The sequence below is a fragment of the Hypanus sabinus genome, chromosome 2 (assembly GCF_030144855.1).
Source record: "Hypanus sabinus isolate sHypSab1 chromosome 2, sHypSab1.hap1, whole genome shotgun sequence".
NCBI classification, from domain to species: Eukaryota; Metazoa; Chordata; class Chondrichthyes; order Myliobatiformes; family Dasyatidae; genus Hypanus; species Hypanus sabinus.
In genome coordinates, this window is record NC_082707.1 from 146,372,073 (window position 1) to 146,391,921 (window position 19,849).

At 39.3% G+C, this 19,849-nt stretch overlaps 1 protein-coding gene across 1 annotated transcript in view; it reads left to right on the forward strand.

The window, feature by feature from the left end:
* Positions 1 to 19,367, forward strand: part of sec23a (Sec23 homolog A, coat complex II component) — an 88,643-nt gene extending 69,276 nt beyond the window's left edge. Inside the window, exons 13-20 of the mRNA XM_059956536.1 lie at positions 3,644 to 3,750; positions 8,721 to 8,874; positions 8,992 to 9,069; positions 9,578 to 9,739; positions 12,611 to 12,697; positions 13,582 to 13,737; positions 14,546 to 14,611; positions 15,133 to 19,367. Of these exons, the coding sequence (XP_059812519.1) occupies positions 3,644 to 3,750; positions 8,721 to 8,874; positions 8,992 to 9,069; positions 9,578 to 9,739; positions 12,611 to 12,697; positions 13,582 to 13,737; positions 14,546 to 14,611; positions 15,133 to 15,222 (900 nt within the window). The 3' untranslated portion in view covers positions 15,223 to 19,367. The remainder of the gene's footprint in view (positions 1 to 3,643; positions 3,751 to 8,720; positions 8,875 to 8,991; positions 9,070 to 9,577; positions 9,740 to 12,610; positions 12,698 to 13,581; positions 13,738 to 14,545; positions 14,612 to 15,132) is intronic.
* The last annotated feature ends 482 nt before the right edge of the window (positions 19,368 to 19,849 follow it).

Here is a 19,849-nt window from a genome sequence, read left to right on the forward strand (position 1 = left end):
GGGTTTTTAAGGAGGAGATTGACAGGTATCTAATTAGTCAGGGTATCAAGAGATATGGGAAATTGCAACTAGACGGGAGAATAGTTTAGCCATGGTGGAGTGGTGGAGCAGACTCGATAGGCCGAATGGCCTACTTCTGCTCCTTTGTCTTGTGATCTTGTGAAAACTAGAATTACCTTTCGGAAGAAACTTTAATCTAACTTCCCTTTCTACCTGACCTACTCACAGTACCTTTGGGTTCCAGATCTAACTCTACTTTGTACATTTGTTAAAAAACACCTTTTGTTTGATGTTTTATGGATGGTTCTGAGATTTTGGTTGTATTATACTTTATTATTTATCCACATCGTGATATATACATGATAAACATAATTGCATTTAAATTTTAGAATTTCTATATTAGTGCTGGCTTTTTCAAACTGTAAAATACTTCTAACCTACCTAAAATCCAGTGTAAAGTAAGTTCAAAGTAAAATTTATTATCAGAGTACATACAACACCATGCAAGTAAATTGACGTACTTTAAATCGCATCTTTCTTGCATTTGTTCTGTTCTAAAATTTACGTGGGAGAAGATTGATCGTATAGATAATTTTGATCCCGATATGTTTGTTTCTGCTCATTCCTTGGTAGTCCAAAGAACATAATGAGAACAAATACAGTTAAGTTACCAAGGAATGATTAATTCTGTATAAAATGGTGTCACTGGTAGAGAAGTCTACTTCATGTATTAGGGTAAGTTCAGCAAATACTGATTTGGCCAGAAATAACAAGTCTAGCTGTAGCTTGTTCAGTTCAGTCCATTAGTTGAAGTTGAATAAGTTCCTAAGGGTCCCTCGGTAGCATAGTGGTTTGTGCAACACTATTACTGCTTGGGATGTTGGAGTTCAGAGTTCAATCCTGGCGTCTTATGTAAGGAGTTTGTACGTCCTCCCTGTGGGATGAGTGGGCTTTCTCTGTAAGGAGTTTGTACGTCCTCCCTGTGGGATGAATGGGTTTTCTCTGTAAGGAGTTTGTACATCCTCCCTGTGGGATGAGTGGGTTTTCTCTGTAAGGAGTCTGTACGTCCTCCCTGTGGGATGAGTGGGTTTTCTCTGTAAGGAGTCTGTACGTCCTCCCTTTGGGATGAGTGGGACTTCACTGTAAGGAGTCTGTACGTCCTCCCTGTGGGATGAGTGGGTTTTCTCTGTAAGGAGTCTGTACGTCCTCCCTGTGGGATGAGTGGGTCTTCACTGTAAGGAGTCTGTACGTCCTCCCTGTGGGATGAGTGGGTTTTCTCTGTAAGGAGTCTGTACGTCCTCCCTGTGGGATGAGTGGGATTAATTATCAGGAGTCTGTACGTCCTTCCTGTGGGATGAGTGGGTCTTCACTGTAAGGAGTCTGTACGTCCTCCCTGTGGGATGAGTGGGTTTTCTCTGTAAGTAGTCTGCACATCCTCTCTGTGGGATGAGTGGGTTTTCTGTGTAAGGAGTCTGTAAGTCCTCCCTGTGGGATGAGTGGGTTTTCTCTGTAAGTAGTCTGTACATCCTCCCTGTGGGATGAGTGGGTTTTCTGTGTAAGGAGTCTGTACGTCCTCCCTGTGGGATGAGTGGGTTTTCTCTGTAAGGAGTCTGTACGTCCTCCCTGTGGGATGAGTGGGTTTTCTCTGTAAGGAGTCTGTACGTCCTCCCTGTGGGATGAGTGGGTTTTCTCTGTAAGGAGTCTGTACGTCCTCCCTGTGGGATGAGTGGGTTTTCTCTGTAAGTAGTCTGCACATCCTCTCTGTGGGATGAGTGGGTTTTCTGTGTAAGGAGTCTGTAAGTCCTCCCTGTGGGATGAGTGGGTTTTCTCTGTAAGTAGTCTGTACATCCTCCCTGTGGGATGAGTGGGTTTTCTGTGTAAGGAGTCTGTACGTCCTCCCTGTGGGATGAGTGGGTTTTCTCTGTAAGGAGTCTGTACGTCCTCCCTGTGGGATGAGTGGGTTTTCTCTGTAAGGAGTCTGTACGTCCTCCCTGTGGGATGAGTGGGTTTTCTCTGTAAGGAGTCTGTACGTCCTCCCTGTGGGATGAGTGGGTTTTCTCTGTAAGGAGTCTGTACGTCCTCCCTGTGGGATGAGTGGGTTTTCTCTGTAAGGAGTCTGTACGTCCTCCCTGTGGGATGAGTGGGTTTTCTCTGTAAGGAGTCTGTACGTCCTCCCTGTGGGATGAGTGGGTTTTCTCTGTAAGGAGTCTGTACGTCCTCCCTGTGGGATGAGTGGGTTTTCTCTGTAAGGAGTCTGTACGTCCCCCCTGTGGGATGAGTGGGTTTTTTCTGTTAGGAGTCTGTACATCCTCCCTGTGGGATGAGTGGGTTTTCTCTGTAAGGAGTCTGTATGCCCTCCCTGTGGGATGAGTGGGTTTTCTCTGTAAGGAGTCTGTACGTCCTCCCTGTGGGATGAGTGTGTTTTCTCTGTAAGGAGTCTGTACGTCCTCCCTGTGGGATGAGTGGGTTTTCTCTGTAAGGAGTCTGTACATCCTCCCTGTGGGATGAGTGGGTTTTCTCTGTAAGGAGTCTGTACGTCCTCCCTGTGGGATGAGTGAGTTTTCTCTGTAAGGAGTCGGTATGTCCTCCCTGTGGGATGAGTGGGTTTTCTCGGTCAGGAGTCTGTACGTCCTCCCTGTGGGATGAGTGTCTTTTCTCTATAAGGAGTCGGTACGTCCTCCCTGTTGGATGAGTGGGTTTTCTCTGTAAGGAGTCTGTACGTCCTCCCTGTGGGATGAGTTGTTTTTCTCTGTAAGGAGTCTGTACGTCCTCCCTGTGGGATGAGTGGGTTTTCTCTGTAAGGAGTCTGTATGCCCTCCCTGTGGGATGAGTGTGTTTTCTCTGTAAGGAGTCTGTACGTCCTTCCTGTGGGATGAGTGGGTTTTCTCTGTAAGGAGTCTGTGCGTCCTCCCTGTGGGATGAGTGGATTTTCTCTGTAAGGAGTCTGTGCGTCCTCCCTGTGGGATGAGTTGGTTTTCTCTGTAAGGAGTCTGTACGTCCTCCCTGTGGTATGAGTGGGTTTTCTCTGTAAGGAGTCTGTACGTCCTCCCTGTGGGATGAGTGGGTTTTCTCTGTAAGGAGTCTGTACGTCCTCCCTGTGGGATGAGTGTCTTTTCTCTATAAGGAGTCGGTACGTCCTCCCTGTTGGATGAGTGGGTTTTCTCTGTAAGGAGTCTGTACGTCCTCCCTGTGGGATGAGTGGGTTTTCTCTGTAAGGAGTCTGTACGTCCTCCCTGTGGGATGAGTGGGTTTTCTCTGTAAGGAGTCTGTACGTCCTCCCTGTGGGATGAGTGGGTTTTCTCTGGGTAAACCGGTTTCCTCCCACAGTCCAAAGATGTACCGGTTAGTAGGTTAATGGTCATTGTAAATGATCCCATAATTGGGTTAGGGTTAATTCAGATGTTGCTGGACAGCGCAGCTTGAAGGGCTGGAAGGACCTATTCCACACTTCGTGTCTAACTACAAAAAAATTCAATAAAGTGTGCTGATTAATTAGATATGACAATTCTCGAAAATGGGTGGTGAAGTAAGGTATTGTCTGTAATTAAGCTTGAATGCTGTTGTGCACATTGGATGCTCTATTGAATCTGTAATGCATGCAGGGCAAATCTCTTAGCATCAAATGTTATATTTACATCTACAGCACAATGCTCCAATTCCCCAAGGTGGTCGTGGTGCTATTCAGTTTGTGACACAGTATCAGCATTCTAGTGGACAAAGACGAATCAGAGTGACAACAATTGCCAGAAAGTAAGTTTTTCAAAATATATAGTTTTATTCTTTTTGAAATTTCACATGAAGAATTAATTAGAAATGGAGGGTTGCATTTGCAGCTCTCTCCCATGCATTCAAATCTGCCAGTTATAATTTTTACAAATTTGCACTTAAAATTATCTGTCGTTATTGAATTTATTCATGTTGGGTTGGCTTTTAATTCCTACCTATCAGGTTTTTAATCACTTGTAGTTTGCCTGTGTATAATGTTTCTTTTAGATACTGGTGTTAAAACAGATTTTTATCTACCTTCCTGTAATTCTGGCTACTTGATGCAGGTTTTCTGTTCATTTTGTTTTTACTTTGACCTTATTTCTATTCTTGCTGATATTCTTTCATTTTTCCTCTTAAGTCTTTTGTCTGTGAATTTTATTCTTTGTGGAAGAAGAATGTATTTTTCTTAAGAATTATGAGATCTTGAAGTGAGAGCAGAGTTAGTTCAGGTGAACTTGAGTATAATAATGTTGAAAATATTTGTAGTGGGGGAGTGGGTTGCATTCGTGAAGAGGCACTTAGTGGAGCATGAGGTACAATGATGGATGATAGCAGAGACAGGTATTAGCATGGCCTGGGTAGCAAGTGGGTAAACTATAACAATAGTATTGATTGGTTGAGATGATAATATTGCTATTGTATTGATTTGTTCAACAGTTGGTTTGTGTATCTATTTATCTCCCATAGAACACATTTTCCCAAGCTCTCTTTTTGTAGCTTGGTGGTGTGAAGGAGTGAAGATGAGTGGAATAGCTCTGCGTGCTGGGGCCTGTTTAGCAGTTCTTGCTTCCTGTGATGGCCATTCCCCGTCTCTCATATTTGGTCATTCAGCCCAGTTCCAACCATTTGACTACCCTGAGAATTTTAAAGTGTTAAAAATAGTAGCACTGAGCCTTGTAATAGGAACTGAAAATGGTATAAAATTCAAGGATTCGAAGTACTTTTATTATCAAAGTATGTATGCAGTATACAACCCTGAGATTCGTCTTCCTGCAGACAACTATGAAAATACAGAAACACCATGGAATAATTCAAAGAAAACATCAAACTTCAAAAAAGAACAAATTGCACAAATGGCAGAAAGTGAGTGAACAATATGCAAAATATCAAACATCAAACAGCTGAGTCTTTGAAACACTCTGAGGATGTTCAGTTTAGCTTGGTTCAGTTCCATTCAGAGATGCGTTGTTTGATGACTGCAGGCAGCAGATGCAGAATGCCCCAATCAAAACAGTAACTTAAAAAAGGAGTAACCAGAAGCATATGTAACATGAATTGCAGAGTCCTTTAAATACAAGGCCAATTCACAAACCACACCGATTAGACCTTGCCCAAGACCCAAGACTCCTTTAGCGGAGAGGGAGACTGGTCAAACACAGGCAGACGGTGCTGAACACCACTCTTGTCCTCATTGATTTCAATCTTGCTTGATGCTTTAATTGGCAAGTTGGTTAAGAATTAGAGCCGATCATGGGTTTGAGCTCCACCCTTAGATCGCACGCTCTTCTTAACCACACCGAATTCCCTCGGAGGCAGCAAAAGCAGCAGATCACTCAGTCGGCCCAAAAGCATATTATCAAAATGTAAATTACAGGCTTCAATCACACACAATTAGTAGCAGAAGTATATTTAAAAGAAAAAGTAGTGTCTCATGAACTATCTGAAGAATGTTGCTATTAGTCACCTTGGTTGCTAGTGCTGGCCCAAGTTTGAAACTGCACATGAAAATAGAAGGGTGGGTTTGGGGACCAGATGAAAAATGATTTGGAGATCCATTTAAAGAAGAAATTGTGATGCACTTCTGGGATAGGCATTTCTGGCATTCCTGATGGAGTGTATCAGCCCAAAACATTGACTGTTTACTTTTTTCCATAGTAGCTGCCCGACCTGCTGAGTTCCGCCAGCATTTTGTGTGTACAGCTTGGATTTCTAGCATCTGCAGATTTTCTTGCCTTTGTAATAGATAACGCCTTTTTTTAAAAAAAGGTTGATGATTCTGGTTTCTTTTGTCAGTATCTTGGAATGAGATAGAAATATTTGACTTATATGTGGCACTCATTAAGAAATAATCAGCATGTTCGGGCAGATAGGGCTCATCAGCTTTGGTTGGCAGCTCACCTAGGAGAAGGCAAACTCTGATCTCAAACCTCCGCTGCTTCGCAACTATATGCACTCATGGGAAAGGCTTCAGGAGTAAACCCCAAAGGAAAAATCCACTGCTGCAGTACTACACTGAGTTCAGCACTGACAGGCAACTCCTGTGACGCTGCTGGTACCAACCAGCATCAGTCTCTGCTGTTCCTTTGGGTTCATCAGATGTGTGGAGAGGGAGAGCTTGCTCTCCATATTGTACTGCCAAGGCTTGTGTATCTAGGCAGCTAGGAAGTAACATCGATGGTCAATCCTGACTGATGGAGGCCTTACTTTCTCACAATCAGCATGCTTTGATGGTTATGCATGTGCCAGTGAATATGAAATGTCTAATTTTAGAGAGAATAATAAATTTAAGACTTTTTGTAATACTCAATTCTGAACAAAAATGCTTAAATTGCATTGTATGTTTTGGAAACCTCAGAGTAACTAATAAAGTTTATTACCTAAAATAATGTGATTTCACGTTCGGGATTAATCAATGGATACTCATCAAGTGTGTGGATATTTGTTATCACAAATGTTATTAAATGTAAGCTAAATCTAGGTTACCATATTTAATCTAATTTTGTGTTAAATTACCCAGAATGATTAATTATATCTTGTTTGCCATTATATTTCAGAGCATAATCTCTCATCAATCAGATTTGTTTCTAAAGAAGAATTTTGTATTGATAAACATGGAAAATTGATATATTGAAAAACAAAATACTTATAATCTTAAAATATTTTGCTGGCTTTTAGTTAATTATATAGAAAATTCTTTGCTTTGTCCCAAAAGAAGTTCTGTGTAAGGCTGTAACACTACAATATGTAATATGATCTTGCCAACTAGAAAGGGACCTAATCTTGATGAAGTTAATTGCACTTATTTTCCTACTGCTATAGGAATCTTAAATTTGATAGTATACCTTCTTAAGTATCTTACATCACATCCTTAGTTTGTAATTAATAATGTACCATACATTGAAAATTTGCTTGAGCAAGACCTACCGTAGATACAAGCAACACACACAAAGTGCTGGTGGAACTCAGCAGGCCAGGCAGCATCTATAGGAAGAAGTACAGTCAACATTTTGGGCTGAGACCCTTCGTCAGGACTAACTGAAAGAAAAGATAGTAAGAGATTTGAAAGTGGGAGGGAGAGGGGGAGATCCGAAATGATAGGACTAGACAGGAGGGGGAGGGATGAAGCCAAGAGCTGGGAAGTTGATTGGCAAAGGGATACACAGCTGGAGAAGGGAGAGGATCATGGGATGGGAGGCTTAGGGAAAGGGGGAGGGGAGCACCAAAGGGAGTTGGAGAGCAGGCAGGGAGTGATTGTGACAGGGACAGAGAGAGAAAAAAGAGAAAGGGGGGGGGGGAAATAAATAAGGGATGGGGTAAGAAGGGGAGGAGGGGCATTAATGGAAGTTAGAGAAATCAATGTTCATGCCATCAGGTTGGAGGCTACCGAGACGGAATATAACGTGTTGTTCCTCCAACCTGAGTGTGGCTCATCTTGACAGTAGAGGAGGCCACAGACAGACATATCAGAATGGGAATGGGACGTGGAATTAAAATATGTGGCCACTGGGAGATCCTGCTTTCTCTGGCGGACAGAGCGTAGGTGTTAAGCGAAACGGTCTCCCAGTCTGCATTGGGTCTCACCAATATATAAAAGGCCACACCGGGAGCACCAGACGCAGTATACCACACCAGCCAACTCACAGGTAAAGTGTCGCCTCACCTGGAGGACTGTCTGGGACCCTGAATGGTGGTGAGGGAAGAAGTGTAAGGGCAGGTGTAGCACTTGTTCCACTTACAAGGATAAGTGCCAGGAGGGGGATTGGTGGGAAGGGATGGGGGGGGGCACAAATGGACAAGGGAGTTGCATAGGGAGTGATCCCTGTGGAAAGCAGAAAGGGGCGGGGAAGATGTGCTTGGTGGCGAAGTTACAGAGAATTATATGTTGGACCCGGAAGCTGGTGGAGTCCTAGATACAACCTATGTTTGCTGTTGTTAAGCAATATCTGCCAGTCAAATTAAGTTCAGAATAGTTCTGAATGTTATTATTAAACTTTGCCAGTGATATCTGTATAATGTTTGACTTTAGCCACTAGCATATGGTGCTATGACAATAATTGTGAAATATTAACAATTTCCCATTATAAGATACTTATTTGTCAATAGGCACATTTAATGTCAGAGAAATGTATACAATATACATCCTGCAATTCTTTTTTAGTGGTTTAGATTCAAATACGTATACACGTAAAACTCAAGTCTGGAAACTTCAACAGAGGACAAGCATTTGTATACAGATTAATACATTTTCAGTGAATGATAGAAACACTTAACTAAAATTATAACCACTTCTCTGTGTGTGAGACGGTGAGACGCGACTGCAGCAAGTGGTGAGTTTCCCTTTTGATTCACGAGGACTGCAGCTTTGTTAGGGCTGCTTGGTGCCATACTTGGTCCAGTGTTGCCTTGATGTCACTTCATTTGCCTTTGGAGTTGTGCCGTGTATTCATGTTTTGTTCAAGGCTATTATAAGGTTCAGAGCTGAGTCATCCTCAATGTGCTTGAACTGGTTATTAATGAGTAAGTGCCACTAGTAGCACTTATCGCTTCCTGTTATAATTCGTTGATTGAGATTAAATGGATCAGGTACTGGATTAAATTTGCCCTGTTATAAATAATTACATTCAAATTTGAGGCAAAAAGCTGATTATCAGAATAATCATTATTAATTTAAATTTATGTATATGCACCACTTTTATTAACTGCACATTTCTTACTTTCTCCCTTTGGTAAAGCTGGGCTGATGCACAGACACACATCCAGAACATTGCTGCATCCTTTGATCAGGAAGCTGCAGCTGTTCTAATGGCAAGATTGGCCGTTTACAGAGCAGAGACCGAGGAGGGACCGGATGTTCTGAGATGGTTAGACAGACAACTTATCCGACTGGTAAGATCTTTCTTTTGATTGGAGGGGAGGAGGAAGAGGCAAGAAATTGGATTACCTCTTCTAATCTGTTCTGATATTAAAAAATACTTATGTGTAATGTATTTTCTTCATTATTAGTGTCAGAAATTTGGAGATTACCACAAGGATGATCCAGCCTCTTTCAAATTCTCGGAAACATTTTCGTTATATCCACAGGTATGAAGTGAGAACCTTATTACAAATTATGTGACTTTTTAAATGCTTTTTGATTTTTCATTCAAATTTTTAATGTTCTTGATTTGAATTTGCAAAGTGTGCACCAGGGAGTTAAAATTTATGCTATTTCATGAAATAACAACAAATTTGCAGATGCTGGAGATCTAATATAACAACAGAAGGAGTTAAGAATTTCCACAGATCAGGCAGTATCTTTGAGGGGAGAAACAGACCCTTCATCAAAACTGAGAAAAGAGGGACATCAGATGCAAATTACATTGCAGAGAAGGGAGATACAGACAGAAATTAATGATACTGTCTGAGAAATGGTGGTGAGAACATGTTAATTGCAGATGATCTGTCTGGAGATTATGTAAATAGAAAGATGAATGATGAAAAAGGGAAAAGGAAGAGTGCTAGACTTATGATATGTATTAAAGAATGATACCGAGGATTGATAGAAATATGTTCGCTCTACAAATGTGCAACAATTTTGTTTCTGTTTTAGTTTATGTTTCATCTGAGACGTTCTCCATTCTTGCAAGTTTTTAACAACAGCCCTGATGAGAGCTCTTACTACCGTCACCATTTCATGCGCCAGGATCTTACACAGTCTCTTATTATGATTCAACCGATCCTATATGCTTATTCATTTAATGGCCCTCCAGAGGTAAATAGTCATGCTTCCAGATATTTCATTCATCTGTTGATGTTGCATTGATTAATTGATTGCTGAGCTGATGTTACACCTGGGCTTTCAAATATTAAATGCAACAAGAGAATTCATTAATTTTTGCATGTAAATATATTAGCTATGCTAAAATTATAATTTAAAAAGCATATGTCAGTTTTCTTAAGAGAGGGTGTAAGGGATCAATGGAGTAAAGATACAGATCAATCATTATGTAATTAAATGGTGACTCAAGATTGAGAATTTGAATAGTCTCCCTGTTGTTTGATATTCTCCATACGAAGCTACTGAATGTCCAACACAAACCAATCATTAACTACTATTTCCCAGTTGAAGCTGTACTGATCTTATTTGAAAATCATTTAGGCCTTTTCAGCTTAACCAAACTCACACAGCATAAATTACAGTATAGCTGTAGTGCCTGCTTAAAATAGTTCTTACTCGGTACAGGGGCGACGCTTATAGATGTGGCTTGAGCATGAATGCAGTTGGTCTTTGCACTGAAGTCAAACTGAGCTTTATAGTTCAGCACTGAAACAAAGGGAAGCTATTTCATATCAATCCTGAACACTGTGAGGCAATATTTAAAAAAAATGGTGTGATGTATTTGATTTGGAATTTGCAGAACAATCCATCCCATAAACCTGTGCCCTTTCCCAACCTAATCTGACCTAGAGTGGTTGTAAAGACAATTGCCTGTATGGATGGCTAGAAGCACTTGCTGTAAAATATATTATGTACTTCCCCATATTTGTGCTTTTAACAAGTCTCAGGGAAGATTATAAGAAAGTGCCATTGTCCTTTAAGGTAGATTAATGGTTGTTTGTTGAATGCAAACAAACTGTTCCATCATTACAAAGTAGGTATTGCTTTGGAGGGCAGTTTCATTAAGTGCTTATGCAGTACTTAACTTCAGCAGTGCTCCAAATGGGTCAAATAGTTATCAACTCTTTTCAGAGTAAGTTATTATTTAATTCATTTGTCAGCATGTGGCCGTTGCTGCAAGACCAGGATATATTGCTTATCTTTACTTGCTACTGACAAGGTGGTGGCTTCACTTTCACCTTGAGCTGCTGCCGTGCTAATGATGGAATGATTCACATTTAATAACTATTGGCTGTGTGAATTTGGCTTTTTTTGATGAAGGCTCATGATTTCTGGATCCACATAGTGCTAGAGAAGCCCAAACTAAATGTTGCTCAGCAAATTGTTGAGAGCAGTCTTGAGCACACTTTCCATCATTTTGTTGATGATTTGAGAGCAGACTAATAGTCTGCATTGGATTTGTTCTGCTTTTAAGGATATATATGTCTGAGGAATTTTCCATGTCCTTGGGGTAGTTATCAATATTGTTTTTGAATCAGAACAGCAGAGCTAGAGGAGGAGTGCTGCTGAAGCATGTCCTCAATATTACTGAATTCCCCCCCCCCGCCCCTTTTCTATCTCCTGTATGTTCCCCTCCAACTTGCAGCCACCCTGACTTGGAAATATATCATCATTTCATCATTGTCACTGGGTCTAAATCCTGGAACTCTCTATTCCATTGCTATGTTGGACCTCTGCAAATGAATGTCACCTTCTTAAGGACTGCTGGCTTGACTGTCTTCCCTTTCATTCTTAAATACTGCACTAACTAGCTGTCTACAGTCTTCACTGGTATTTTCAATTAGTCTCTTAAAGTAAGCACTGTCCAGCATGTTTCAAGAAATCTGTTATCATTCCAGTCCCCAAAAAAATCAAAATTCATTGGACTCACTGACTAGAGGCTAGTTGAACTCACATTAGTCTTAATGAAGGCTGTTCATTTCATTTGTCAAATCCATAACTCAAAATTTTCTAGAACCCCTACAGTTTGCAGACAAAGGCAACAGATCTGTGGATGTATATGGCAACTAAAGTTGATCCTTGATAAGGGGTGGGCAACAAATGCTGGCAATGCTAGAGTCCTAAATAATGGAAAAACAATGATTTTAATAAAGATTTGATCAACATTTAATTTTTTCTCCTCTGTTCTGAACAGTTCTGAAAAAGGTTGCATAACCGGGAAATTAATTATAAATTGTTTCATTGAAAATAATAATACACAAGGTGGTGAGCTTAAGACAGAGCTACTCTTGTACAGCTGGTTTACATCCCTGTATTTTGAATTCCATGTGTGATTTTGTGGAGGAATTCAATATCTTATCTTTATATGCTTTTTGGAAGCATTCTGATAACTGAAAGGTGTTTTTGGAACCTTTCATGAAACTATAAAGTAGTGTTATTAGAAAATACAGAAGACATGGAAGAAGATTTGCCTACTTCTGAATATGTAAGAGTTTTGGCATCTACCTTAACACTCAAGGATTCTTGGATTTTAAAGTTACTTCTATGAACTAAAATTGACCACGCATTTACAAGAATATCTAACATCTAAACTGACAAGATATTTCTTGTAACAATAAAATACACTGACCCAGAAAAGGAGATGTTAGAAGGTATCACTCAAAACTTGATCAAGTAGATTTTAAAAAGGGGTCTGAAAAGGATTAAAAGGGGATAGAGAGGTAACGGTCTTTGAGCAAAAGGTAACTGTGATAAAAAAAGCTCCTATGTACTTCAGTCCTGGGTTTATCAATGGTGTGAAGAGAGTCAGTGTCATAGGAACAGAGGTAACAAGATTATGAAAACTGAGGAGTAGTCTGAATTAAACTGCTGCAGTTAAACATAGACTTCAACTGCTACTGAAGTGTATATATAAAATCCCATTATTTTGGTACAGGAAGTAGCTGAGTTTGGTTACTTGGGCTCTAAGAAACTACTTTGAAATGTGAAGATCAATAATTCAGATTTTTTTGTCCCTTTGTGAAGCCTGTCCTTCTAGATAGCAGCAGCATACTTCCTGATCGAATTCTTCTTATGGACACATTCTTTCAGATCCTAATCTATCATGGAGAGGTATGAACTTGTCATTTTGAAACTCAGTGGCCTGTATCTTGTGTGGTGATTGTGATGGTAAATGATTGTTATACTGTGAAACTGGCAAGAGTTTTGAGAGTATGCAATTAAATATGGAAATGCAAACATTGCTGTCCACAATTCTTTGCTGCTCCATGTGCATTGCTTTATAGCTAGCTCCAATATAACTCAGTGAACTACTTAAAAGCTTCAAGTATTTACAAACTGTTCTTATTGTATTAAAACACTGAAAAATACTGATCTTAATGGATTGCCATTTCTTCAAATTATTTTTTTTTGAATTTAATTCTTTAAGAAGGTTTATTTTATTTTATTTAATAATTAATTTCATGGGCAAATCTAATTTTCATTTTAAAATACTAGTCTAGCTTGGTTTTTATTCTGTGGATTGCTATATTTCAGTCAATCTCCTAAAGCAAAAACCTGATAGCAAATGAACTAGGGAAGGTGATAACAATTCTATAAAGATTGGGTCTTTGTGGGCATCTTTCTTGAACAGTGTATAATGTTACATAATTGCTGACTATAAAATCTTGTGTCTCTGTTTTGGCCAGTATTCTTTTAGTTATTCCATTTAAAACTAACGTTGAAGAATCCTAAGCAGACTTGCAGTATTTAATTAATTTCAGGTTATTCTGTTTTGCATGTGAATGAAGATAAATGTAGTATTAGTGGTATTTAAATTGAACAGAAACGTACACTTACTGCAGCTTAACATTATATGATTGCTCAGAGTTTAATATCTCTCAACTTCTTATAAACTTGTTATGTGGTTAAATTAACTGTTTACGGGAATAAATGATAACTGGAATAACTATTTATGGGAATAAATGACTCATCAGATTAATAACAACTCCTCCTAGACCATTGCTCAATGGCGCAAGGCTGGTTATCATGATATGCCTGAATATGAAAATTTTCGACATCTGCTACAAGCACCAGTAGATGATGCTCAGGAGATATTGCACAGCAGATTTCCAATGCCTCGCTATGTTGATACTGAACATGGAGGGAGTCAGGTAATCTCATTCTCTCTCAATATTAATTCTGACTTTGAAATATCTATAAAATTAATAGCTTTAACAAAATAAAAAATTGAAGTGCAGTGTTCTTCTTTACAGAACTTAAGTAACAGACATTTATTTGTTGGGCACTTTGCTTGTTTTTAATATAATTTGAAAAGTTGGTTTATTAGCGGTTAGCACAATGTGATTAAAGCTCGGGGAATTGCAATTTGAAGTTCAATCCCCATGTTCACTGTAAGGAGTCCCCGTAGGTTTTCTGGGTTCTCTGATTTCCTCCCACAATCCAAAGATGTACCGGGTAGGTTAATTAGTCATTGTGATTTGTCCCATGACAAATGGGTTAAATTGGGGCTGTCGGGCGGTGTGGCCTGAAGGGCCTATTGCGTACTGTATCCCTAAATAGTTTTTGGTATTCTAGAGTTGTACCTCTCAGATGTGAAGTAAAGTTATCTTGTGCACTTCTGATTTGTGATGTAGGGTCACGATTATTAGAGGAATTGATCTGAAATTGTAACAACACTAGAAAACGAGAATTGTCTCAACAACTTAATCATTCAGACAAGAGTTCTGGCTTAAATTTGCACCATAGTAATTTAGGCATGTTATTTCCCCCCAAAAGCCCTACAGAGCAATCTGTTTGTATATTTCTGGCATAATTGTACTTTATCTCTGATATGGTTATGATGATAACAGCATTTCATAAAGTACTTCATTGCTTGTAGGGTACTTGGCCTTATTCTTTGATTGTAAAGGCATGTTCACTTTTATTTTCTTTAATGGAGTTTTTATATTTTATATTCAGGCTCGTTTCTTGTTGTCCAAAGTAAATCCTTCACAGACCCACAACAATATGTATGCATGGGGACAGGTAAGTCTGTTTTGTGCTCTAAAAGAACGTTGATGGAATTAACATCCTGTAGAATCTAGAATGTACTCACCTATTTCCATTGCAAACTGCAACACTGGCTAATAGGTGTATGTACTCAAAGACTAAGATTAAATTTTCTGCAGTTTGCCTGTTTGTTGAGATATGTTATCAAAACTTGCTGATCAAGTGAAGATATAATTTCAGATGTTTATGAAAGAAACAAGATGATGTTAGAGGATGCAATATCTAAGGATGCATCATCATTAATGATTAACTTAAAAATTGCTGTTGTTCAGAACTCTTAAGAACCACTGGACAAGATGTTCCTTCTATGGTAATCTTATTAATTTTGTGAGTTAAATAAATGTGCATAATGAATCTACAAAGTGGGTTAAGTTAACTGAGATATAAATATTAAAATTTTGTAGGATCCTGCCTTTTGTAGTTTTAAAAACTATCTAATTATTCCCGATAATGACAATATGTTATGTAATTTACTTTCTACATAATCTTTCCTTTAGGAGGCTGGAGCACCAATCCTCACAGATGATGTCAGCTTGCAAGTATTCATGGATCATCTAAAGAAGCTAGCAGTTTCTAGTGCTACCTGAGTGTAGAATGGTGGTGAATTAATGTGAGCCATGCAGTGAACAAAAAGAGAATTAGCAAACTGTTCAGATCAGATTATATTATGCATTTACATCTGTACTTCTTGCCTTTTGACAGAACAAATTTATATTGAATTGATAATAGACCAAAGGAGGTCTTGTGAATTGCTTAACTTGGTTAGATATATTATTGCTTTTGTCCTGCCCTGTATAAAGGCATAGTGTATAAGTTGTGCATCTATACACACAATGAAAAGGACTGACCCCAGAGTTTCTAATTTCTGCCTTGAAGGAACAAATATCCACAACAGTATTTTTATGTATTTTATTTGCTGTTTTTCTAATTAACACAGTACAACCTCTTATAAAACTCATTATCACTAAACTTGTAAATTTGGTGGAAAGCTTTGACTTTGAAGAATTATTTGGACTTTACAAAGAATAGAGTACAAATTTGTCCTAAAATTCAAAAGTCTCAATTTCCACAAAATTTCGGCTTCAGTTTTAAATAGCTCTGATGTATGTTATATAGCATTAGGAATACAATATTTCAAATAAAACAAAATTGTTTAAAATATGCTTACTCACTTACTTTATCTTATGTAGACTTCCTTTGTGAAACATTTTTGGTACTTATCACTATTGGCTTTAATTTTATTTACTTCATGGTGCAGATGTATAATTTGAATGAAAATTGCACAGATCCACATGGTATCTTTATGATTTGTCACTTTATTACACAAACATTTGAATCATTAATATATTAGATTGGATACTAATGGGATGTCAACGCTAATGTGAACATTTCTCCAGCGTCTTATTGTCCAGTTGATGGTCACAAAACCACAAGAATCTGAGATAGTCTTGATGATCCTCTCTCTAGGAAGCTGTGGAACATTTGTTTGATGTCTCATCACCGTGACGGAATCAGTTCTGAAGCGTGTGAGGACCACAAGCAGACCATTGTTGAGGTCTGGACTCTACACAAAGACATTTGTCAGTGATAAACCTTTGAACTGCACACTTAAATCAAAGATGATTCATATTTGTGTAGGTATCTGGGGGTGGTAAACACCAAAGCTGGGCAAATACCAGTTTTCTTTCTGGAATCTGGCGATGGTGCTAACTCAGCTAAATTGCTCCTGAAGAATCTCTCAGTGCAATGGTCTTTCTCAGGGTGCTTAGTTTGCTTATCTATAATCTTCTCTTTCACATAGATTCTATTCTCACAGAATCTGAAATAACTTGGGCTGCCCATTCTTCAGGATATTAGTTTTAAAAATGTTGACAGTGAGCTGAAGAACACCATTGAGGCAGAGCACCCACTATGATCCAGCCTAGGTCCACTCGTTGGACATAAACTGTATTGTGCCAACCATCCAGCTGTTCACATACCATATGTGCACCTATGATATCTCTCAATCAACAGGAAAATTACTCAGCAGAAGAGTCAAGTGGGGGAATCTTGCCAGCTATGCCCTTAAGAAGTGAATGGCTGCCTGCTTCTTCAGGAGCTGGGACCTCAAGGCTGTTTATGGGAGTATGGTTGCACTCAATGATGGTTGGGGAGGGTAAGCAGGCATAACAAATCCACTGGATCCAGCAACTTTGGATGTTACGGAACTAGTCTTTAGTGTGTACAGTGAAACAGAACTCTGAATACCAAATATGTCACAGAATGCTGATTTTTGCCAAAGACGCATTGCTTTGATCATCTAAATCATATATGCCTTTCTTTGTGCTGAGGATATCCTTTTGGGTAGATACTGTCCAGGCATATTTTAAGCAGGATTCTCCTTTGAAGCCTTTCCTGAAAAACTCTCTGTTTGAAGAAGTAGCTACATCTGATGGATACTCAGCTGGCTTCCTGTTGGCTCTGCTGCGGGTGTGCTGGAATCAGTAGTAGCCCAAGGTGTTGGCCCTGAATGAAGTGCTGATGTGTGCTGGTCACTGTTGTACTCGGTGCAGTGTTTGATAGCTTTACAGTCTTTTGCTTGGTGCTCTGTTGAAGCACAACATTTGAAACATATCGAGTGTTCCTTTAGAAAGCGCCTGCTTTAAGTGTTTTTTCTCTGAATTCTCCATGTTTCCTTAAGGGGTGATGTTTCTTATGGACTGGGTATTGTTATTGGGATTCAGAGTTTTCTACTTCACTTTTGTTGACAGTGAAAGGGTTTTGGTCTTCCATGCTTCTGCTGGATACCTCTCTTTGAATGAGTTATTGCCATAAATTGAGAACAGAAACTTGGGTCATTTTGCATTTCTGTGTGGTGGCAGATGAATCCCACAAAGAATGAAAGTGGTGATTTGGTGACATGATGCTTCGTTTCATACGTGAACCCTTCAGTTATCCGCTTTTCTTGCATGTTATTGTATAGTTTCTCTTCTACAAATTCTACACCTCTTGCATTGTCCAAGAATCTCAGTCCCAATAGGTAACCCTCGTTTGTTGTGGCCTTAAGTTCCAACAACAAACATGCAAGCTTTAGTAGCTCCTGTGGTTCGTTGTGTGAGAGCTTTGGAAAATTATTGAGTCTACTGATCAAGATTATTCAATTGCCTCTGGAGAACCATAGCCTTTGTCCAGCCTCTGTCACAGCATTTGTAACCCCATAGCTGGATTATTAATGTGAACCACTCTAACCCTTCTTGTAAGCTGCAGTGAATCCCCATCAAGCCACTTGCAGAGACAATCTAGCTCTTCACTAGGTTTGAGACTTAGTCCCTCCACAGCATTGCAAAAGCTCAACTCCCAGGACAGATGACTGGCAGACTGGTTGTCAAATACTTTTAGCCCTGCTATGAGTAGGTCTTCAGCAAGATACAGAGCCAAATCTTATGCACTTGTAGCTCCTGAATGAGGATATTGTGGAGACTGATTTGCCAAATGTGCACCTTGGCATAGATGGATGTTCAGTCTGTCTATGTCTATGTGAATGGAGTTGGTATTGGTAGCAACTCTTGCCTGAGGTTTTTTTTTGTGATGAAATTGCAGAAGGAGGTGTTGTGTTTCTTTGCTGCTGTAGCCTTTGTCAATATCTGAACTATGTGAAAGGTACTTTTGCTGCATTGTGTGCTGTGGAAAGCTTCTCCTTGTACAGCACTGTCACTTTTATAGCCAATATGCGTTTGGATATATTCTTTAGTAAGCTGCATTCATTGGCTGTTATGACAGCAAAGTATGACTGATTCTAGTTATAGACTAATTATTGTCTAAGTCATCTGCTGCTTCATGCACCTTTGCCTCTGTTGAGGTAGCCTCAGCTTTGCATTCTTCCCTGAGTGCACTTACGTAGCCTCTATATACCCTCTCCATGTCTATTCAAGCTTTCACCATTTGCATCTCAACTTTGTGCTTAGCATAAAGAGAAGATGGAGATAGATGTTTTTCCACCATGTGCTTGAAGTTGAATCCAAATTACCCAAAGGAAGTAATGTTTAAACAAAACAAACTGTACCTCCAGAACATCTACCCTTCAAAAATGTGAATCAGTTGTGATAATGCATATTACATTTTTGGGCATTAAAATCATTTTGTTAATTTATTCACCTACTTGATATAACTAATTCATTTTTCATTCATTGAAGTGTAAGGTGGTTTCTTTTTCTTTGTTGCTGTGTATGTTAATCAAAATGGCTTCTTTGTCTTGTTAAAATTAGGAATGCTTCTTTGTTATGATAAGTGCTTTCTCTCGCAGTTTATTTGGGTTAAAATTACTGATAATGTGAATTGTATTTGTTAACCAATTTGGATTAATGTTATTCTTTCTTTTGGGTCTGTAAACTATTGTTGGCGGGCATTTTGGGGAGTTGGTGAGAGAGCGAGGACGGGATGCTGTAAGCTGGGCGACGGAACGAACCTCAAGTGGGGGCTCGAGGCCAGGCAGTTCGGTGAGGAGAGGAGACGAGGATGGATGTGCTTGGTTGATCACTTTGGGTGGCCCTGAGCTACGAGTCAAGGAGTTTGGAGGGGATCGAATGGTGGCCAGAAGACTTTGTTAATTGAGCTCCAACGGTTGTGCACTAAGTGGTTTGGACTTTGATAAATTTTGGCGCCTTTTCTTTATTTTCTTTTCCTTCATATATACTGTATTGTTATTAATCACTTAGTTCTAGTAAGATCTATAAAGTGTAATCATTTAATCACATATGGTGTACTGTCTATTATTTGGTGAGGCGGGGACATCACACGTCATCCACACAAGCTGATTATCCAGTTTGGCGGGGCCGAAGGCTGTTCCCCCTAGACAGAAGCGTATATGCATTAAATGAAAAATAGATGTCATCTCATACAGATGCAGCTAGGATCTAACATTGATTTGAAATTTATGTTGATGCTCCTAGGGTAGTTAATTGTTGTGCCCAGATAACATTTTAGTGTTTTAAGTTTTCATTGGTGGTTCTGTGCTTCTGATTATAAAATAATGCAGACTATTTCTTGCCATGATTAACATTTGCCTTAACAGCTTTCTAAGTATTGAAAAGAACATTAAAAAAGATCAGGAGTAGTCATTTGGCTCTTTGAGCCCATTACTCCTCTCAGCTGATCTACATCAATGGCATGTTTCTGCTCAATTCCCTTGACTCCCTTAATCTTCAGAAATCTATTGATCCCTGGTTCATATTAACT